Raw genomic sequence first — 17,433 nt, forward strand, 5'->3', positions numbered from 1 at the left:
AATCTCTTTTAGAGGCTGGGATGGTAGCACACCCCTTTTGTTAATCCCAAATTCAGGAGACATCAGAAGGCAGTGTCTCTGTGACTGCCAAACCAGTCCCATTTACCCAGCAAGTTCCAGGTCCACTAGGGCTATAAGTGAGACTCTGTGTCAAAAAATTTTTAAAAGGAGGGAAAAAAAAATCTTTTAGAGTGGACTTAAGTACCTGTATTCAGTCATGTGAGCAGGCCTAGGAAAAAAAAAGTTTTCTATCCAAGGCAGATAACTTACTGAATACATGGCTTCTCAGGCCCTGCTTACCATTCCTCAGTACTAATTCCCAAACCTGAACCAAATAACCAATTACCAGGAAAGTTTCGAGAGCATGCTAACAAATAATCTTCAAATTTAATTCCACAAAAATTTGCTATTTTTGTTTATGACTATCTCTGAATAGCAGCTGGCTCTGACAAGCAGCAGCAGAACCAAACAAAACAAAAACACATGCCAACATAAGAAACAAAGTATCTTTAGTAATTTTGTTTTTCTTGCCATTCCTCAAATTTTCCTAGTTGAGTTCTGCAACATCATTTTCAACAGTCTTCACTGGGACTTGGGAATCTGGAATGTAGCTAGAGTAGACTGAGGTCAGAGACTATCATCTCCTGATCACCTCATCCCTCCATCCGCTTCATCCTGGAAGAATGTTTGGTTTGTCCTTAAGGTGTATTGTCCTCTGGCTAGATAGATGTTTCTAATCACCTCAAGGCAACCAAAAGTAAACACGCAGTGTACTAACCTTGGCCTGTATGAATTCCCCACAACTAGAGCCTGAGCACAAACACAATTAAGTTCTCAATACAACTACGGAATGAGAAACTCCCTCCTCCATGACCATGGAGGTCATGTATTTCCCCAACACGAAGATTCCTTCCTAAAGGAATCTCACGATCAGACATCGTGCCCTCATGAACCTTCCTCCCAAACCTCGCTGCTGAGCAACAGGTACACAACATTCCGTGGTGTGCAAAATCATCTAGTTCATTTTTTGAAAAGGGTTTCATGCACTCCAAGTAGGCTGTGAATGACCCTAAATTCCAGATCCTTCCAAGTGCTGAATGAAGGAACTACAAGCAGGCAGGCATACATCACCACACCCAGCACTTTCGGTCACTTCGTTTTCTCCTCCTCTTTGAGACAATGCTCACCCGAGATTCCACCTCCAAGATGTTTAACAGATAGAAAAAGTAAAAATGAAAACGGAATCCAGTCCCAGCCATGAATCTGGCCTCAGTTCACTTAACTATAAAGGACAAATAACACACCTTGGCAGGCCTACTTCGTGTCACTCTTAAACCTAATTCAAATCTGAGAAGACTACACAAACTGTCACACTACCCAAATCTCAGATCAAGAAATGATGGGTTTAATCAACACTTACCAAAAAATACAAACAAAAGACAAATACAAAAGAGGCCATGTCTAGATCAAGTAAATCTTCAGCCACTCAATAAAGTCCAACAATTTCTCCAACAATGGGGTACACAGGAGAAGCACACCGGCCAGGTCTAATATCATTGTCTGATCACTACTAGGTAACTCACTATCTCAGGGCTTTCACCCCAACTCATACAGTAAAGCTATAGCAAGCAAAGATCCTAACGTTATTCTTAAGGGAAGCTGCACCTGAGAAACCGGATGCCTATACCTGCAATGTCGTAAAGTACTAAAAAAGAGACTAAGGCAGGAGGTAAAGGAACCGAAGCCTGGCTTTAGCACACCTCTTTCAAGCAGTGTGACCTTGGTCAACTCCCTTACTGAGGAAACATCTCCTTTTGCCCCTTTGTAAACCTCAGAGAATCTGAGCGTGCCCACATTTGCTAGGGCTGCCAAAAAGCTTAGAGACTATTACAGCGCACGCCCAAGAAGCCCGTCGTCCAGTTGCAGTCCCGGCTCTTCCTGGGAAGAGTCCTAAGCTCTTCCGCAGGCAAGAGATGCACCCTTCCGGATGCAGGACCTGCCATGACAGCAGTTTCGATTTCCTAAGGAGAGGGGCACTTCCCTCCCCGTTCCAGAATGGCTGGCACAAGAAGCCTCCTCTACAGCTTTCTCGAGTCCCGCGGGTGCATTCGCTCCCAGCACCAGACCCCTTTCCCGTTCTGAGACTACCCGGATCCAGGGGGGTTGGGGGCGGGGGGTGAGGAGTGAAGACAGACTGCAGGAGGGGCGTTGCCATAGGAACGGCGCTGAGAACCCCGGCCCGGGGAGCCCCGAAACGCTACAGAGGAAGGCTCGCGAGACACGTGATGCACCGTACGACCACAGCCGGACAACCCTTCCAGGGGCTTCTGTGCCCGGCCAGTAGCACCCCTATTGCTCCGCGTCTTCCCGTGCCACCCCACAAAAAAAAAAGCCTACCTTCCGCCATGTCGGGCCCGGCCCTGCCTACAGCCTCGCGATAAATGCCGGTGGAAGGGAGTCATCAAGTCTCGCGAGAATGAATGGAGGCGTGGCAAAGGGAGGAGCCGAAGCAGACAAGGGGTGAACGAAAAGTGGAGCGGGAAGATGCTCTAGGCGGGAGATCTGAGTCCCACTTCGGAATGTTGGACAAGCGCGGACTGGGCTATCCCGTACTCCAGGCGATCGTCAGGGTAGAGCAAACATGGACTATTCTGAGGCAGGGACTGCGGATCTTTAAGTTACTCTGTAACCACGTGGGACGCTGTCATAAAACTTAAATGATAGCATTTCTCCAGGGCTTTGGGAATTTTATGGCTGAAATCAGACTCAACTTGGGTTGTCAAACAGGCAAACACACTGGTTACAAATATAGGGGTCGCAAAAACTGCAAATCTCTATACAATGTTATGTAAGCAAAACTGTGAGTTCCCTGAGGTCGAAGTGGCAAAGCCAAATAACACTAGGAGCTAATAACGGTTGACAAGGCCATGGAGAAGGAAACGGGGAAGTAAGTCAGATTGTAAACCAGGAGCTTAAACCTTTTGTGAATGTGAGAATGATTAGATGATTTGATAATAGCAAGATGGAGGGCTGACATTCCCTCTATAGATAGCATGCCTTTTTTGGCTGTGGAGTAGATAGAGTGGGGAATTGAGACAGGGTTTTTATACATAACTCTGGCTGTTCTGGAACATACTATGTAGACCAGGCTGGCCTGAAACTGATAAAGAGACCCTAGTGCCTCTGCCTGGAGTGCGGCGATTAAAGGCAAGTGCCACCACACTTGACATGAATACTTTTTCTTGGCCGGGTAACGAATATGTACTTAGCACACCTGAGGCCTCCAGGTCAACAAAGGAGAATAGAAATAATGCATCAACAGTTAAGTAGTGACTTAGAGAACAGCTAAGATTTTAGGAAGATCTGCCACAATTAAAGAAAGCATTAGTGGGTAATGAAATGGAATAATGAAGGAATTGAGTTCAGATTATAAAAATGTAAGGGCAATGGTTAAAATTTTGAAAAGGGGACGACCCTGGCTGAAAAACACTTAGAAAATGGAAGAGGACACTGAAATACACTAAGGATAATTATGTACTAAAAACTGATGTTCCGATTGTAGCAGACTACAGTAGTGAAGAAAATAACGGGCAGTGTTAAAGTAGTGGCCCTGGATAAGCGACTTGTGATTAAAGAAACAATATTTGTTAGTTTCAATAGAAGTGCCTGAGCTCAAAGCTTCACTGTCTTGCTGAGGATGGTTCATAGGTGTGTCAAATATGAGTTTTTGAGATCTTCAGGTGGCTAGATAAACCAGCTTTGAGCATAAACAGACTCTTCTGTCCCCTAAGAATACTCAAGCTCCTAACATTAAAACAACTTAACTGGTTGGAAAGTGCTGCCATAGCTGGCATCTGTTTGCAGCATGTTTTCTCTTTGTCTTGCTTTGCAAGCCCAGTAAAGTTAATCTGAGCCAGGTTGTTTTTGTTTTCATTTTTGGACAAGTCTCATGAAGTACAGACTGGTCTAGAATTACTGGTCCTCCTGCTTTCCTTTTCCAAATGCTAGGATCAGAGGTATCCATCGCTCAAACTTGTTTCTAGTTGAGAGATACTATTGCCCTGGATTATCCTAAAAATTTGGCCAGATCCTTTATGATGCACAGATAGCAAAATCTGCTATCAAGAAACTTAATAAAAACATGGTTTCTAGTATTATAAAGAATGAGATTTTGTGAGCATTCAAGTACTGTATTTCTACTGTACTGTAGCATGTTTGTGGAGGCCAGAGGTCAAGGTATCTTGCTCATTTGTATGTAGTTCACTTATTTTTCTAAGAGCGTCTGTAGCCTCAGCTGTTCTGGAATTCCTGCTGTAGACTAGGCTGGCCTCAAACACAAGAGTGCTAGGATTAAAGGTAGTATACCCCAACACACCCAGCTCACTTTATTTTTTTGATAGTTTTTCACTAAAACTGGAGCTCAAATATATGGATTGACAGACCAAGAAATGCCTTCTGAATTTGTCTCTCCAGCACTGGAATTTAGATAAGCATTGCTGTGCTGGATGGAGATCTGAACGCAGGTCCTCATACTTACATGGTAAAAACTTTACCAAACAGAGCCATCTCCCCAGCCCTTTGTGTGTTTGTGGTGCTAGCTAGGACTTTAAACACTTGGCAAGCCCTTTGACACTGGGCTAACACCCTCACTCAGCCTCTCAATTGGATACTGCTGCAGGAAGTCATTTTTCTTGCCTAGGACTTTCTGTGCATGTGTCTGGCTATTGGAAGCTGTTTAATTTACTTCCCTTATGTGAACAGGATTCAAGTCTGTGATGGTGTCACTAATGGTCAGTGTATAGATACCAATTCAGCAAGTCTAATCCTATCTTGACAGCTGGACTGCACACCTGTAACCAAACAACCAGAAATACCATACCCACAAAGTAATTTTCTCTGCAAACTAAATTCTGGCAAGTTCTGCTGGCTTCCAGAAAAATGAAGTTTAAATTTAATGAGGTAGTTACTCCTTTATCTTCCTGAGGACTAAGGAGAAAAGTTCCTTGGGAGCCTAGTGCCTAGCACAAAGAACATACTACTAGAGTCAACAATCTATTCATTTGCATTTGAAGCAGCAAAACTACTTGTTATTTACCTAATGATTTGTACACGGAGTACAGGAGCAACATCCAGTTCCTTCTATAGCAATTTTATTACAAATATATTTATCAGAGTTAAAGTTTTTTGTTTCTAATTTAGCTCTTAAGATATCTGGCTGCATAGTCTTCCAGTTTATAAGGAAGAGGCCAAACAGCTACTAGAAACTTATAGATGAGCATAATCATCAATATATTAAGTTAGTTATCAATTTCTACAACTAAGTGCATATAAACTATCTGAGGAGTCAAGACAAGTAGATACTATTATCTTTGAGAGAAAGTGTTAGTCAAATCACACCGGGCAGGGATGCCAATTTGTTTAGAGGGGAGGTGGTTTCATCCAGTTCACATCTGAGTCTAGGTTCCTCATAAATTAGCTGATCTCTAGCCTAGTTTAAGCAATACAGATCCCCAATATTGTTCTGCCAAATGTTCTAAGTCACCATGAACAGACACTCTGATAAAACAATAAAATGTTAGACTATGCACTGGAAATTTAAAGAGCATCTTATCAGACTGGAAGTCAAGTTAACTCTTGCTTTCAAATTCCTTCTTTAAATAAAGCTTATGGATCCATCAAAGTTTCTGAGTGTGTATCATTTAGTATTATATGCTGTTTCTATACAAAGCATCCCACAACTTGCTTGAGACCTGCAACCTAAAACCAAAATAGCTCATAATACAGCCTCTAAGTCATCATTTATTGATTTATAGAGCACCCATCACATGATTAAGGTGCTTTACAATACAGTAAACATCACAGAAAAAAAAAGCTCACATAGTTAAATACAGTCAACAAATTACAGAACTAAAAAAAAAAACTGGAATGAAGCAACATTATGTCAAACTTCAAAAATGTTGAGAAGTGGCAGTACAAAAAAGGGCAATTCCACCAACTAGAGACCAGACAATGATACACAGGCACCAAGACCCAAAGGGGGCAGGTTTGTAGAGAATGAATGAGCTTACTTATATAAAATTTCACAATTGGGACCAAAGGCCATTAGACAGTATGACACCCAGGTATCACAGAATAGAAAAATCAAATGTTCAAGCATTACCTTCTAATGACAAGAAAATCAATTCCATGTGAATTTTAAACTCTGAGGTCATAAAGCCATCAATATTATCCCATTACAAAAACAGACTAAAATTTGCAAACCTCTACAAGAACTTTGAGCAAATTAGTTAACAGCCAACAATTCTATAATCTAAAAAATTCTGTGGGAGTAGCTGATGGGTGGACATAGGTGGCAGGATTTTGGGGTAGTGATGGGACCTTTTCTAAAACATAGTTGCCTAACACTAATGATGGTGCATTACTGGGAGAAATGCCTCTTGGTTTAGTGCCACCTGAGTATGAGTTTAAGTCAAATGTAGAGGCATTGTCAGATGAACACTAGGAAAGGCACAGATGACACCTCTGACAGAAAAGCAAGCCCTAACATTTAGGCTCGTTTCATGTGTAGAGAACGGTCAGGGCACCATGAGGGAATGAAGGGAAAGAGCTTCAGGAGACAGGCAACCACTCCTACCTTCCCAGCAGCCCTTGATCTAGCCCAAAGAAACACAAGGGTATCCAAAGGTAATAAATATATCACAGTGCCACTTACAAGTTCAGAAATAGTTGTCCCTGAGTTACTAGGTAATTTACTACTTGTTGAGCAGTCAAACCCTGGATTTTAATTCAACAGACTGCTTGAATCACAACAATAGATCAAAAATCCAACTCCACATTTGTGAAAGCAACCACTGTGGGAACAATTTCTGACGGTCCCTTATAGGAGGACAGTAGCACTGTAAAATAACTCTTCTAGTCTGGGGTGGGAAACGGGTATCTAAAAGTTCTTGAAGATTACTGGGCTCCAACAAAACCAAGGTGTTCACAGTTGCTACATAGTTACGGGTTTTCATGTTTATGGGATTTTACAATGCTTCTAAGAAAACTTTAAAATGTTGCTGTGTCATAGCCACATCTTGATCCATTTCCCCTCTGCTTTAAAAAGACCTAAGTTGAAAGGTCTGACACGGACAGGAATCCTTTCATTCCCTCTTCTGCCAAAAGATTTATCCAAACCCCAAGGGCAGAGCCACACCTATTCTCACACTCAAACAGCTTCAAGTAACAAGTACTGTTTTATGTTCTCTAGCTCTTATATACAAAACACAACTGCCCCTCTCAGCTAAAACCAGACAGGAGTTTAGGCCAGCCTGTCTTCAACATTTAATGTACTAATTTTACCCATCACCGAAGTTGTTTTATAAAACTGCTTAGGAATCATATTTACACTCAAACAAAAACCACATCTAAGTGCACGATGTCAGTGACAGAGTCTGAATGTCAGCTAGCAAAGGACTCTCCTCTGTAATACCTTCAGATTCAAAGAACGCAGACAGAACCCAATAGTACACTGCCATGGCCATGAGATCTTCAAGTATTAAGTTTGTTTGCATAAGGAATCAACCTGAGATTTTTCTAAACTGCACTTCTCTGGTATTCAGTACTATAACCTTCATTTAATACAATAAAAGCCAACAACTTGACAATTATTGGAAAAAAATTATATTTTGGAAGAACTCACTACATAAGGTGACAAAATTCCAAAATCAAATTACATGAAAATATACATCGCAATTTCTTTGTACAATAGGTGAGGAAAATCTGCTGTAAGAAGAAACAAATATGGACTAAGGAGAAGGGTAATAGGACAAATAGCATTTTTAATAGCAATCCCAGATGTAGAAAGCCTATAGCTGCGCATGCTATACTCATCCAACCTTGATATTAGACAACTTAAGGGCAAAAATAAAACCAAGTCTGGATTTTTGTATTGTTTGGAAAAAATTTCACTAAGATGAACTTAGAACAGCCTTTACATTTTATTTTTAAAGTTCTCAGGAGATAATGACTAGGATCAAGAGCTCTCAACAGCCAGAAAATGTTATTGCTACATCCAATCCAAGAGATGGGTGAATCAGAGTACAAAAAGGACAAAGCACCTAGTGATGACCCCTCCTCTGAAGTCATCGTGAAAAACTCAAGTAATTTACTAGTATTTCAGTATTTTAACTAAATGATTTGAGAACTTTCTGGCAGATATAAGAGATAAAAGGAAAGGGGGGGGGGTGACAAAACAAAGAAAATATAAAAGATTAGTAAATGGAAAGAATGTAATGAAAGACTCAATGGTTTAAAGGAAATTATATGGAAACTTTTCATTCTTATTGGTTTTCACCTGACATGCTTTAAGGAATCTTTTTGAACTGATAAAAAACAATGAATGGGAAAAGAAAACCCGCTAAAGTCTTTTAGAATTTACACGATTCTTATTCTACTACAAGAAAGCATTATTTGGTACAAGGTGTGTTTGTGGATGTACATGAACAGTATATATATTATCCGGATCATGTTGTGCTATGTACAGGTCTTTACAATTCTTCCTGAAAGTTAAAACAGTTCATTAGAATTCAAAATGCGTAATCATCTTTAGTTGGCACTTGTTAGGCTCTTGTCAGCATTAATGACTGGCATGTTTTATTGCAGCCCAGTTCCAGCCAGAGTTTGCCAACTTATTACAACAGAAGTCCAGCAATAGGTGGGTAGAGTGCAGGAAAAACAGTGCCATGTTTCTCAATTGGAGACCTACAACAAAACAAACAACATTATGTAATAAAGTTATAAACAACAAATACATTTCTGAATAGAACTATTATTTATATTAATAATCAAAAAAAAACTTTTAAGAAACACATGTTTAAAAACAACAACAACAAAAAACCCTACCATCTTATCAAACGCTTATTGTGTGCTAAGTAGTGTTAAGTGTTTTACAAATTGTACAAGTTGAGATAAATGAAAACATCACATCAAGTCCTGTCGTCCCCCCCCCCCCCCCCACTGCAGAGAATTAGGATAGGATTACACAGCTAACAATGATTTCCTAGGAAAAAAACCAAAACTCCAAAACATAAGGTTCAAGGATTTTTAAAATCCCATTTATGAGTAGACCCTCTGGTAGTCAGGCTTAGGAGCAAATTTGATAACCATCCAATCATGGTTATCAGCTTCTTCACCTTATTTTTTCCATACAGTGTCTCTGACTGAACCTGGAGTTCATCAATTTCACTAGGCAGGCTGGTCAATAACCTCCAGGATGATCTGCTTTTGGTCATCTCCTCAGCACCAGAATAAAAGGTGAGTGAATGCTGCCACGTTTTGGATGCTAGGTGTTCATGCTTGAACACAGCAAGCACTCTATTAACTCAGCTATCTCATCTCCCCGGTTCTCATTCTTATTTCTTAATCTACAATCTGGAGATGTTTATATTCTAAAATCGTAAGTATCCTGCTTACTTTATTACTAAAACTAAAATGTTCATTTTCTATGGGTTTATACAACATTTTGAAAGGAACAACAACAACAACAAAAAAGCAGATCAATTTGTTCCCAAATAGAAAAAGCTTTGTTCTTAAACACAATAATGCAGGTAGCTTCTCACCCACAGGAATTGTTCCAGTAAGTTCTATCATTCAAATAAAGCAAACTGAGGAATAGCTACTATCCATTTCTCCCTCTCTTCCTCCCCCTCCTGCCCAGTCCCACCTCCCCTGCTGCCCTCTCATTTTTTTGAGAAAGGGTCTCTCTGTGTAGCCCTGGCTGTCCTGCAACTAACTTTGTAGACCAGGCTGGCCTCGGATTCAAGAGATCTGCCTGCCTCTTCCTCCCAACTGCTGAGTTGAAGGCCTATAACACCATGTCTGGCTCCACTTCTCCCTCTTTAAAACAAACAAAATTAAACCATTTCCACCCACACAAGCACCCATGCATGCAACATGTACAAGTGGCTAGATGAGTAGATGAAATTATGCTTCTGAGACATAACTATGTGGCTAACTCTACTATATATTCTAGCTGCTGGATGACATTTTTCACTGTAGCAGTTATAATTTATAAATTCTACTGAGGTGTCTTTAAAACTTGCATGTGGTGCTGCAAGTTTCTATGTCTCTCTATAGCTATGTTACAGCTCTCCAAGCTTCTACAACTACACCATAGGACATGTGTTTTCAAATTACTTGTTCTTCCCCCCCTCTTAACTGCACTCCAGTTTGCATAAATTTTTGTCAGTATTTCTAGTACATTATTTTGTCAAATCCTCTCATTTTGATTAACTTTGGAATTCTGACCAAAAATGCACTAAAGAACCTAGGTAAAGTGGTATACACTGGTAATACTAACCCTTGGGAGCCTAAAGTAGAAGAACCTTACTTACCTTAGAATGGATCACACAAAAAGAATAGAAACAAAGAACTGTAAAGGAAGGCCAAAGAAGAGAGACAAAAATAATCAAGGAAGGAGAGAGGAAGTTATGGGCTGGAGATGTAGCTCACTGGTACAATATCACACACAAGACCCTGAGTTCAATCTTAGCCCTGCTGCTCTTCCAGCCTTAGCGTCTAAGGGCTGGGGTAAAAAAGCATATATTACCACAACTAGCAGACATTTCAGTTTTTCACCTCAACATTGAAATCAAATAAAAAATGTGACCAGCTCATCTACATTATGTTCTTTTCTGTGTCAGATGGGGGTCCGTCATCTTTGACTCCCTACAGATTATATAATGAAAGAGAAACTTTACCCCACTTGTCCCACACCAAGATATAAAAGACCAGTTAAAGAAAGAAAGATGTTCAATGATGTTAGCAATATGAATCTTTCTTTTGATGTTTTTGAGTGTCTCACGTATTCCTCGCTGGTCTTGAATCTGCTACATACCCAAAGGTAAAACCTTGAGCTTCTGGTCCTCTTACCATGATGGCAATACAAGCATGTGCCACACCACCTTGTTTTATGTGGGGCTGGGGATTTTTGTGAGAGATTTTGTCAACTCGTCATAAAGGAGTGCAGCAGTTCTCAACCTGGGGGTCAAAGGACTCTTGCACAGGGGTCACATATCAGATACAGTTCAGAACAGCAGCAAAATCCCAGTTATGAAGTAACACCAAAAGTATTTTCATGGTGGGGATCACCACAAATTGAGGAACTGTATTTAAAGTGTGGAAGCACTAGGAAGGTTAAAAAACACTGTACTAGAGTCACCTGAGAATTAAGAAACTGTCTTCAAACAGATTGATCTGTGAGACATTTCTTGACTAATGATTGATAAGGGAGGGCCTAGCCCAATGTAGATGGTGCTTCCTCTTGGCATGTGGTTCTGGGTTATATTAGAAAGCAGGATGAGTCAATTATGGGAAGCAATCCAGAACTGGCATTCCTAATTGTTTCTGCTTTGTGTTCCTGCCTCCAGATTCCTGATCTGAGTGACTGGCTTTCTTCTAAACCCTCTTCTAGCTGTTCTGGTATTTTCATTGGTTTTTTTTTTGGTCAACAGAAGCTAGAGTTATTTGGTAAGAGAAATCTCAATTGGGAAAATGCCTCCATTAGATTGCATGCAGGCAAGTCTGTACGGTATTTTCTTAATAATTGATTTAGATGAGCAAAGGGAGGAGGTGGTGCCACCCCTGGACACGTGGCTTCAAGTTGTATAAATAAGAAAGCATACTGAGCAAGCTGTGAGGAACAAGTCAGTGAGCAATCTCCCCATGACCTCTGCTTCTATTCCTGCTTCCAAGTTCCCTACCTTGGATTCCTGTACTGACTCCCTCAGTGATGGACAGTGACCTTAGAGTTGTTAGAATGAATTACGCCTTCTCCATCCCAAGTTGTGTTTTGATCAAAGTTCATTATCACAGCAATAGAAACCCTAATTAAGAACTCAACAAGTTGATTATTTCATCACAGCAACAAAAAAGCTAACTAGAATAGGATTGACCTCAGGACTTCCTGAACACTAGGCAAGTACTCTAACAAGTGGGCTCATTACTAGCTTTCAGATCTTTATTTTTTTTAAAGTGTGCCCCCCCACACACACGGGGCAGGCTCACCATACAAAATATTCAGCATAAGAGGGTCCAAGATACTTCAGTTCCCATTTAAAAAGGTAAATGAAGATAAAAAAAAAAGGGTGAAATGAAGAATCAACTGACATCTTCATTACCAGAAATTTTACCATCAATACAGGCTCAGTGATAGGGTACCCTTTTCCAGGAAGTGCCAAGGCACTGGGTTTAATTGCCAGCAGCATTTAAAAAAAAAAAAGTTAAAAATCTTTCATTACTACCAGTGAAAATAAGGAGACTATTAACATGAAACTATTCAGAATATCTACTTAAAAATACTTGAGTGCTCCAAAAGATTTAAAAAAAAAAAAAAAAAAAGCTCTGAGAAGCAGAAAACTATAGTATATGGAACTGGAAGAATAAAATAGAGCCAATATATACAAATCAAATAGCAAAATCAAATGATCTACAAAAATTAGTGCCGGGCATGGTGGCGCACGCCTTTTGATTCCAGCTCTTGGGAGGCAGAGGCAGGCGGATTTCTTAGTTCGAGGCCAGCCTGGTCTACAGAGTGAGTTCCAGGATAGCCAGGGCTGCACAGAGAAACCCTGTCTCCTAAATAAATAAATAAATAAATAAATAACTTAGCATAGCATTTCAGCAAAAAAGATAAAAGCGTTGCACAGTTGTAAAATGAACTTACCCTGAAATAAGTGAAGTTACTAGCTATTGAATAAACATCACTCAAAAGCAGTTTCTTGGCTTTTTCTTACACAGCGGGCAACTTTCCTTTTAAATTCTCCGTTTCTGTCTTCCCTCCATTCTTTCTGCAGATACAAAATTAAAATCAAATTATTTTATATAAACCTATTATAATCAAAACTGCCTATTTGAATTATAAATGTGATCCTTTTGTAATTATACATTTTTTTTTTTTTGGTTTTTCGAGACAGGGTGTAATTATACATCTTAAAATGCTATGATAGGGTTGTAACTCAGTAGTAGCATACTTGCCTAGCTTGTTTTAAACCTGGTTTTAAATCAATCCTAAAAAACTCCACAATTTTTTTCCAAGGCATAGTATAGTATTTTCAATACAGCTCAGGTGCTGAGCCCTTTGCCTAGAACATATGAAGAACTAGGACCAGAGCCCAATATTATCCCTGCCAAAAAGTTGATGAGGTACAAAAGCAAATTTTGTAAAGCACTAGGCTAGGAACTACAAATAGAAAGCTCTTATGCTAATGACAGCTACTGGAAAAATTCTCTTTTAAAATAGAAAAAGGGTGGGTAGTGAAATGGCTAAGTAGCTAGAGGGCTTGAGGACTGAGTTAGGGACTGAAGAAGCACATGCTGGGGAGGATCCACTCCCCAGGGCTGTCTTTTGCCCTTGAAAGAGCCAGGATAGATAAGGCACCTAGCCCCAAACAAGCAAAAATCAATCAAAATACAGATTATCTCTCTCTCTCTCTCTCTTTCTCCCTCCACACACCTCCCCCCACCCCTCACCCCGGTCGCTCGCACGCACACCGTAAAAGTAGGAACAATGGCTGTCTCGTTGGATGACACCAGTAACAGCATGAACAACAACATAGATAAATTACAACAAAACCAATTTTTAATAAACGAGTAGATACTAGGAAATGCTCACAAAAATACTTAGCCTATATTTCTTTCTTATAATAATAACCATTAAAAGAATGCAGGGACAACAGCAATTTTTAATTCTTATTTTTTCAAAGTTAAAAATAAAGTCCTCAAACCAAGACAACTACAAGATAATTTTATGAACATATGATAACATAATGAAATCCACTATTTTGAATACTAATGAAAAAGAGTAGATTTTAATTGTTCTTACTATAAAAATTAATGAGGGAATTAATACATGCCAACTAGTTCAAATTTGCTATGGCACAGTATCTACATATTGCACAATATCTGGCTTCTCATAACCACATTTATCCTATATATTTCAAAATAATTTATTATACATGGACTGTACAAAATAATCCAGTATATATAATAATTTTTATTTGTATGAAAATATGGACAAAAAGAAATGCACATATCTATTAAGTTTCAAGTTGAGTTTTAAAAGAGTAAAGGACGGAAGCAGCAGCTATTAGGCAAATACCTTACCGCAGCATCTACATTTGCAGGTGAGTCTCCATTAGGATCTGCCAGCATAGAAATGACACTAATCATGATGGTTTCCACAGTATGGATAGGTAACCAGCGTTCCTCTGGCTTCTCATAACCATATTTATCCTCCCCAGGCTCATGAAGAATAGAAATGCAAACATCACCATTTTTATCAACTGTAAAATTATAGAATAAGAATTGTTTTAATTTGGTTACATAGTCTATTACAAATGTGATACTTATATATACAAAATATTACTTACATGGAGATTTCCTAAATGTGATCTACTAACTTTTGAGAATGTTACAGATTTTACCAAATGTACAAGAGCCACCTCAAAAACTAAGTAGGAATATAAGCTATATTTAACTATATTTTACATTTTTTAACATTACAACCTTCACTGCTGTCCCTGATTCAAAGGACATGCCTTCTCTCTTCTAGTTCTCCAATTCTTTATTCTCAGCATTTACAGCTGTCTTCCTCTCAAATTCTAGTAAGATGGTCAAGGTTCAGCAAATAAAAATGTTAAAGGAGAAGGTGATATAATAATGAAAATTAACAGACTCACAGAAGAAAGATACACATTGGAGAGATATCTCAGTGATTAGAAGCACTGGCTGTGGGCTAGAGAGATGGCTCAACGGTTAAGAGTACTGACTGCTCTTCCAGAGGTCCAGAGTTCAATTCCCAGCAACCACATGGTGGCTCACAACCATCTGTAATAAGATCTGCCCTCTTCTAGTATATCTGAAGATAGCTATAGTATATTCACATATATAAAATAAATAAATAAAAATCTTTAGAAGCACTGGCTGATTCCAAGTACTCACATGAGAGTTTATACCCTACAGTCCCAGAAAATCTAACACCCTCTTCTGGCCTCTGTGGATACCAGGCATGCATCTGGTATACAGACATACATGTAAGCAAAATATCCATACACTAAAAATAATAAGGGGGCTAGAAAGATGTTGCAGTGGTTAAGAACACCGGGTCTCTTACAGAGGACATAAGTTAAATTCCCAGCACCCACAAGACAATTCACAACCACATGCAACTCTGGTTCCAGAGGAGCCAACATCTTCTTCTGACATCCATGCGTACGTGGTACACATACATACATGCAGGCAGAACACTCATAAACATAAAATATATAAATCTTTAAAAAATAAAATAATATAAAAGCTTTAAAATAAATGATACTCATAGTCTACTTCATAAATTCATTTTAAATGCAAGCTCCATATAGTAACAGTCACTGGAGTAGAAATACAAAAATATCCTTAATTTTATAGGGGATAAAGACACAACTGTATCTCACTTTGCACTATTTTATCCTAAAGTAAATATTCTCAAAAAAATCCTACAGTGTTAATCTATAAACATGCTCAAATAATTGTATTCGCTATTAATAAAAGTAACCTTTCACAATAAATTTCTTCTGTCAAAAATACTATTTCTTGAAGTTTAAAAAACAAGTAAGAGTAAATATATTTTCTTAGTATAAAAAGTTTTCAATCGGGCTGGTGAGATGGCTCAAGGGGTAAGAGCACCCGACTGCTCTTCCAAAGGTCCGAAGTTCAAATCCCAGCAACCACATGGTGGCTCACAACCACCCGTAACAGAGATCTGATGCCCTCTTCTGGTGTCTGAAGACAGCTACAGTGTACTTACATATAATAAATAAATAAATAAATCTTTAAAAAAAAAGTTTTCAATCAGTAATAACATATGTATGCTTGTTTGGTTGGTTGTTGTTTTGAAAGAGTTTTAACTGTCCCTGTTAGCAATCTTCCTACCCCAACTCATGGTCAAAGAACATAGGGAGAGTCAGATAGAAGGCGGGAAGGAGAAAGGGAAGACAGGAGGAAGGGTGGGTGTTTATATGTGAAGGGTATAAAAATCACTCAATCAATCCAAGTACTTTTAGGAACCCTACTGTAAAGCAGAATTACTCCTGACATGTAATCAAAGACCATGCTTTTGATGATTTATATAAAAACTTTCCTGTAACTGAGGTTTCTCTTCCTAACTCACTCCCATGGCTTGTGAAATCCAACAAAATGGAATTAACAAATAAAAAAGGAAGAACAGTATTAAACATTGTAACATTCACCACAAATTTTCCCCCCTACTTTTTACAAAATAAGGAACTTTCTTTGAAAAAATGAGACTGAATAATTGTATGTAATTCCATCCGAAGGAATCTACTTAAGATCAAGATTTGGAGGATAGGAACTGAAGGGTATAAGTAGCTCAGAGAAAAGAGGACTTGCCCAGAATGCATTGCCTTGGCCCCACATCCAGCATCCTATAAACCAGTCATGACAGCACATACTTATAAGCCCAACACTCAAGAGGTGAACACAGAAAGATTAGTAGTTCAAGGACATCCTTAGCTACAAGATTAAGGCCAGCCTTGTATACATGAGACCTTTTATCCATCCCCAACCCCCAAATCATTAATGGAGTAATCTTACTCCATTGTTAAGAGGATTAGCTGCTCGTCCAGAGCACTTGAGTTTGATTCCCAGCACCTATGTGGCAGCACAACCTTCTGTAATTGTGGTGCTAGGGTATAACAAAACCCACTTTTGGGCTCTTCAGGCACCAGGTACACATATACTACTAGGACCCACCTACACGCAGGCAAAGCACCCATACACACAGAACAAATTAATAATAATAAAGTGTGGTGGCCCGTGCCTTTAATCTTATAAGATGCAGAAGCAAGTGGATCTTTAGTTCCATGCCAGCTAAGGGTAGATGGTGAGACCTGACTGACAGATACATACATACATACATACATACATACATACATACATACATACATACATGAGCAAACACCACAATAATAATTTTAAAATAAAACGGCTTTAAAAAAATCATTTGGCAGAGCAGTGATGGTGCATGCTTTTAATCCCAGCACTCAGGAGGCAGAGGCAGGAAGATCTCTAAGAATTAGTGGCCAGCCTGGTCTACAGAGTGAGTTCCAGAACAGCCAGGGCTACACAAAGAAACCCTGTCTCAAGAAACAAAAATCACTAGCCATTTTAAATTTGAATCATTTTAGATTTAAAGCTATAGAATCTTAAAATATTTTAATTTCTCACACCACTTCAAAAATGAGAACATCTATCTCTTAAGATTTGTATTTGTTGACATGAATTTCATTTTTATTTTAATATATACATAGAATAAAATTATAATTTCTACCATTTCTCAGTTAAGAATTAAAAATAATCACAATGATACACAATTACAACCACTACTCATTTTCCTCA

General features: G+C 39.0%; 2 protein-coding genes across 5 annotated transcripts in view; both read right to left on the minus strand.

Annotated features, from left to right (window-relative positions):
- Positions 1–2,473, minus strand: part of Ankfy1 (ankyrin repeat and FYVE domain containing 1) — a 77,080-nt gene extending 74,607 nt beyond the window's left edge. The window contains exon 1 of the mRNA XM_021175577.2: positions 2,398–2,473. Within this exon, the coding sequence (XP_021031236.1) occupies positions 2,398–2,407 (10 nt within the window). The 5' untranslated portion in view covers positions 2,408–2,473. The remainder of the gene's footprint in view (positions 1–2,397) is intronic.
- Positions 2,474–5,781: 3,308 nt separating this feature from the next.
- Ube2g1 (ubiquitin conjugating enzyme E2 G1) overlaps positions 5,782–17,433 on the minus strand; it is a 79,693-nt gene continuing 68,041 nt past the window's right edge. For 3 of the 4 annotated variants that reach the window (XM_021176786.3, XM_085829832.1, XM_085829833.1), the window contains 3 exons: positions 14,143–14,321; positions 12,704–12,827; positions 5,782–8,742 (listed from right to left, as the gene is read on the minus strand). In XM_021176786.3, the coding sequence (XP_021032445.1) occupies positions 12,741–12,827; positions 14,143–14,321 (266 nt within the window). In that variant the 3' untranslated portion in view covers positions 5,782–8,742; positions 12,704–12,740. Of the gene's footprint in view, positions 8,743–12,703; positions 12,828–14,137; positions 14,322–17,433 lie in introns of all 4 variants that reach the window. The other variant, XR_015045026.1, reaches the window with a different exon arrangement.

This window comes from Mus caroli, unplaced genomic scaffold, assembly GCF_978045245.1.
Source record: "Mus caroli unplaced genomic scaffold, Mus_caroli_1 scaffold_13, whole genome shotgun sequence".
In the NCBI taxonomy this organism is placed as follows: domain Eukaryota; kingdom Metazoa; phylum Chordata; class Mammalia; order Rodentia; family Muridae; genus Mus; species Mus caroli.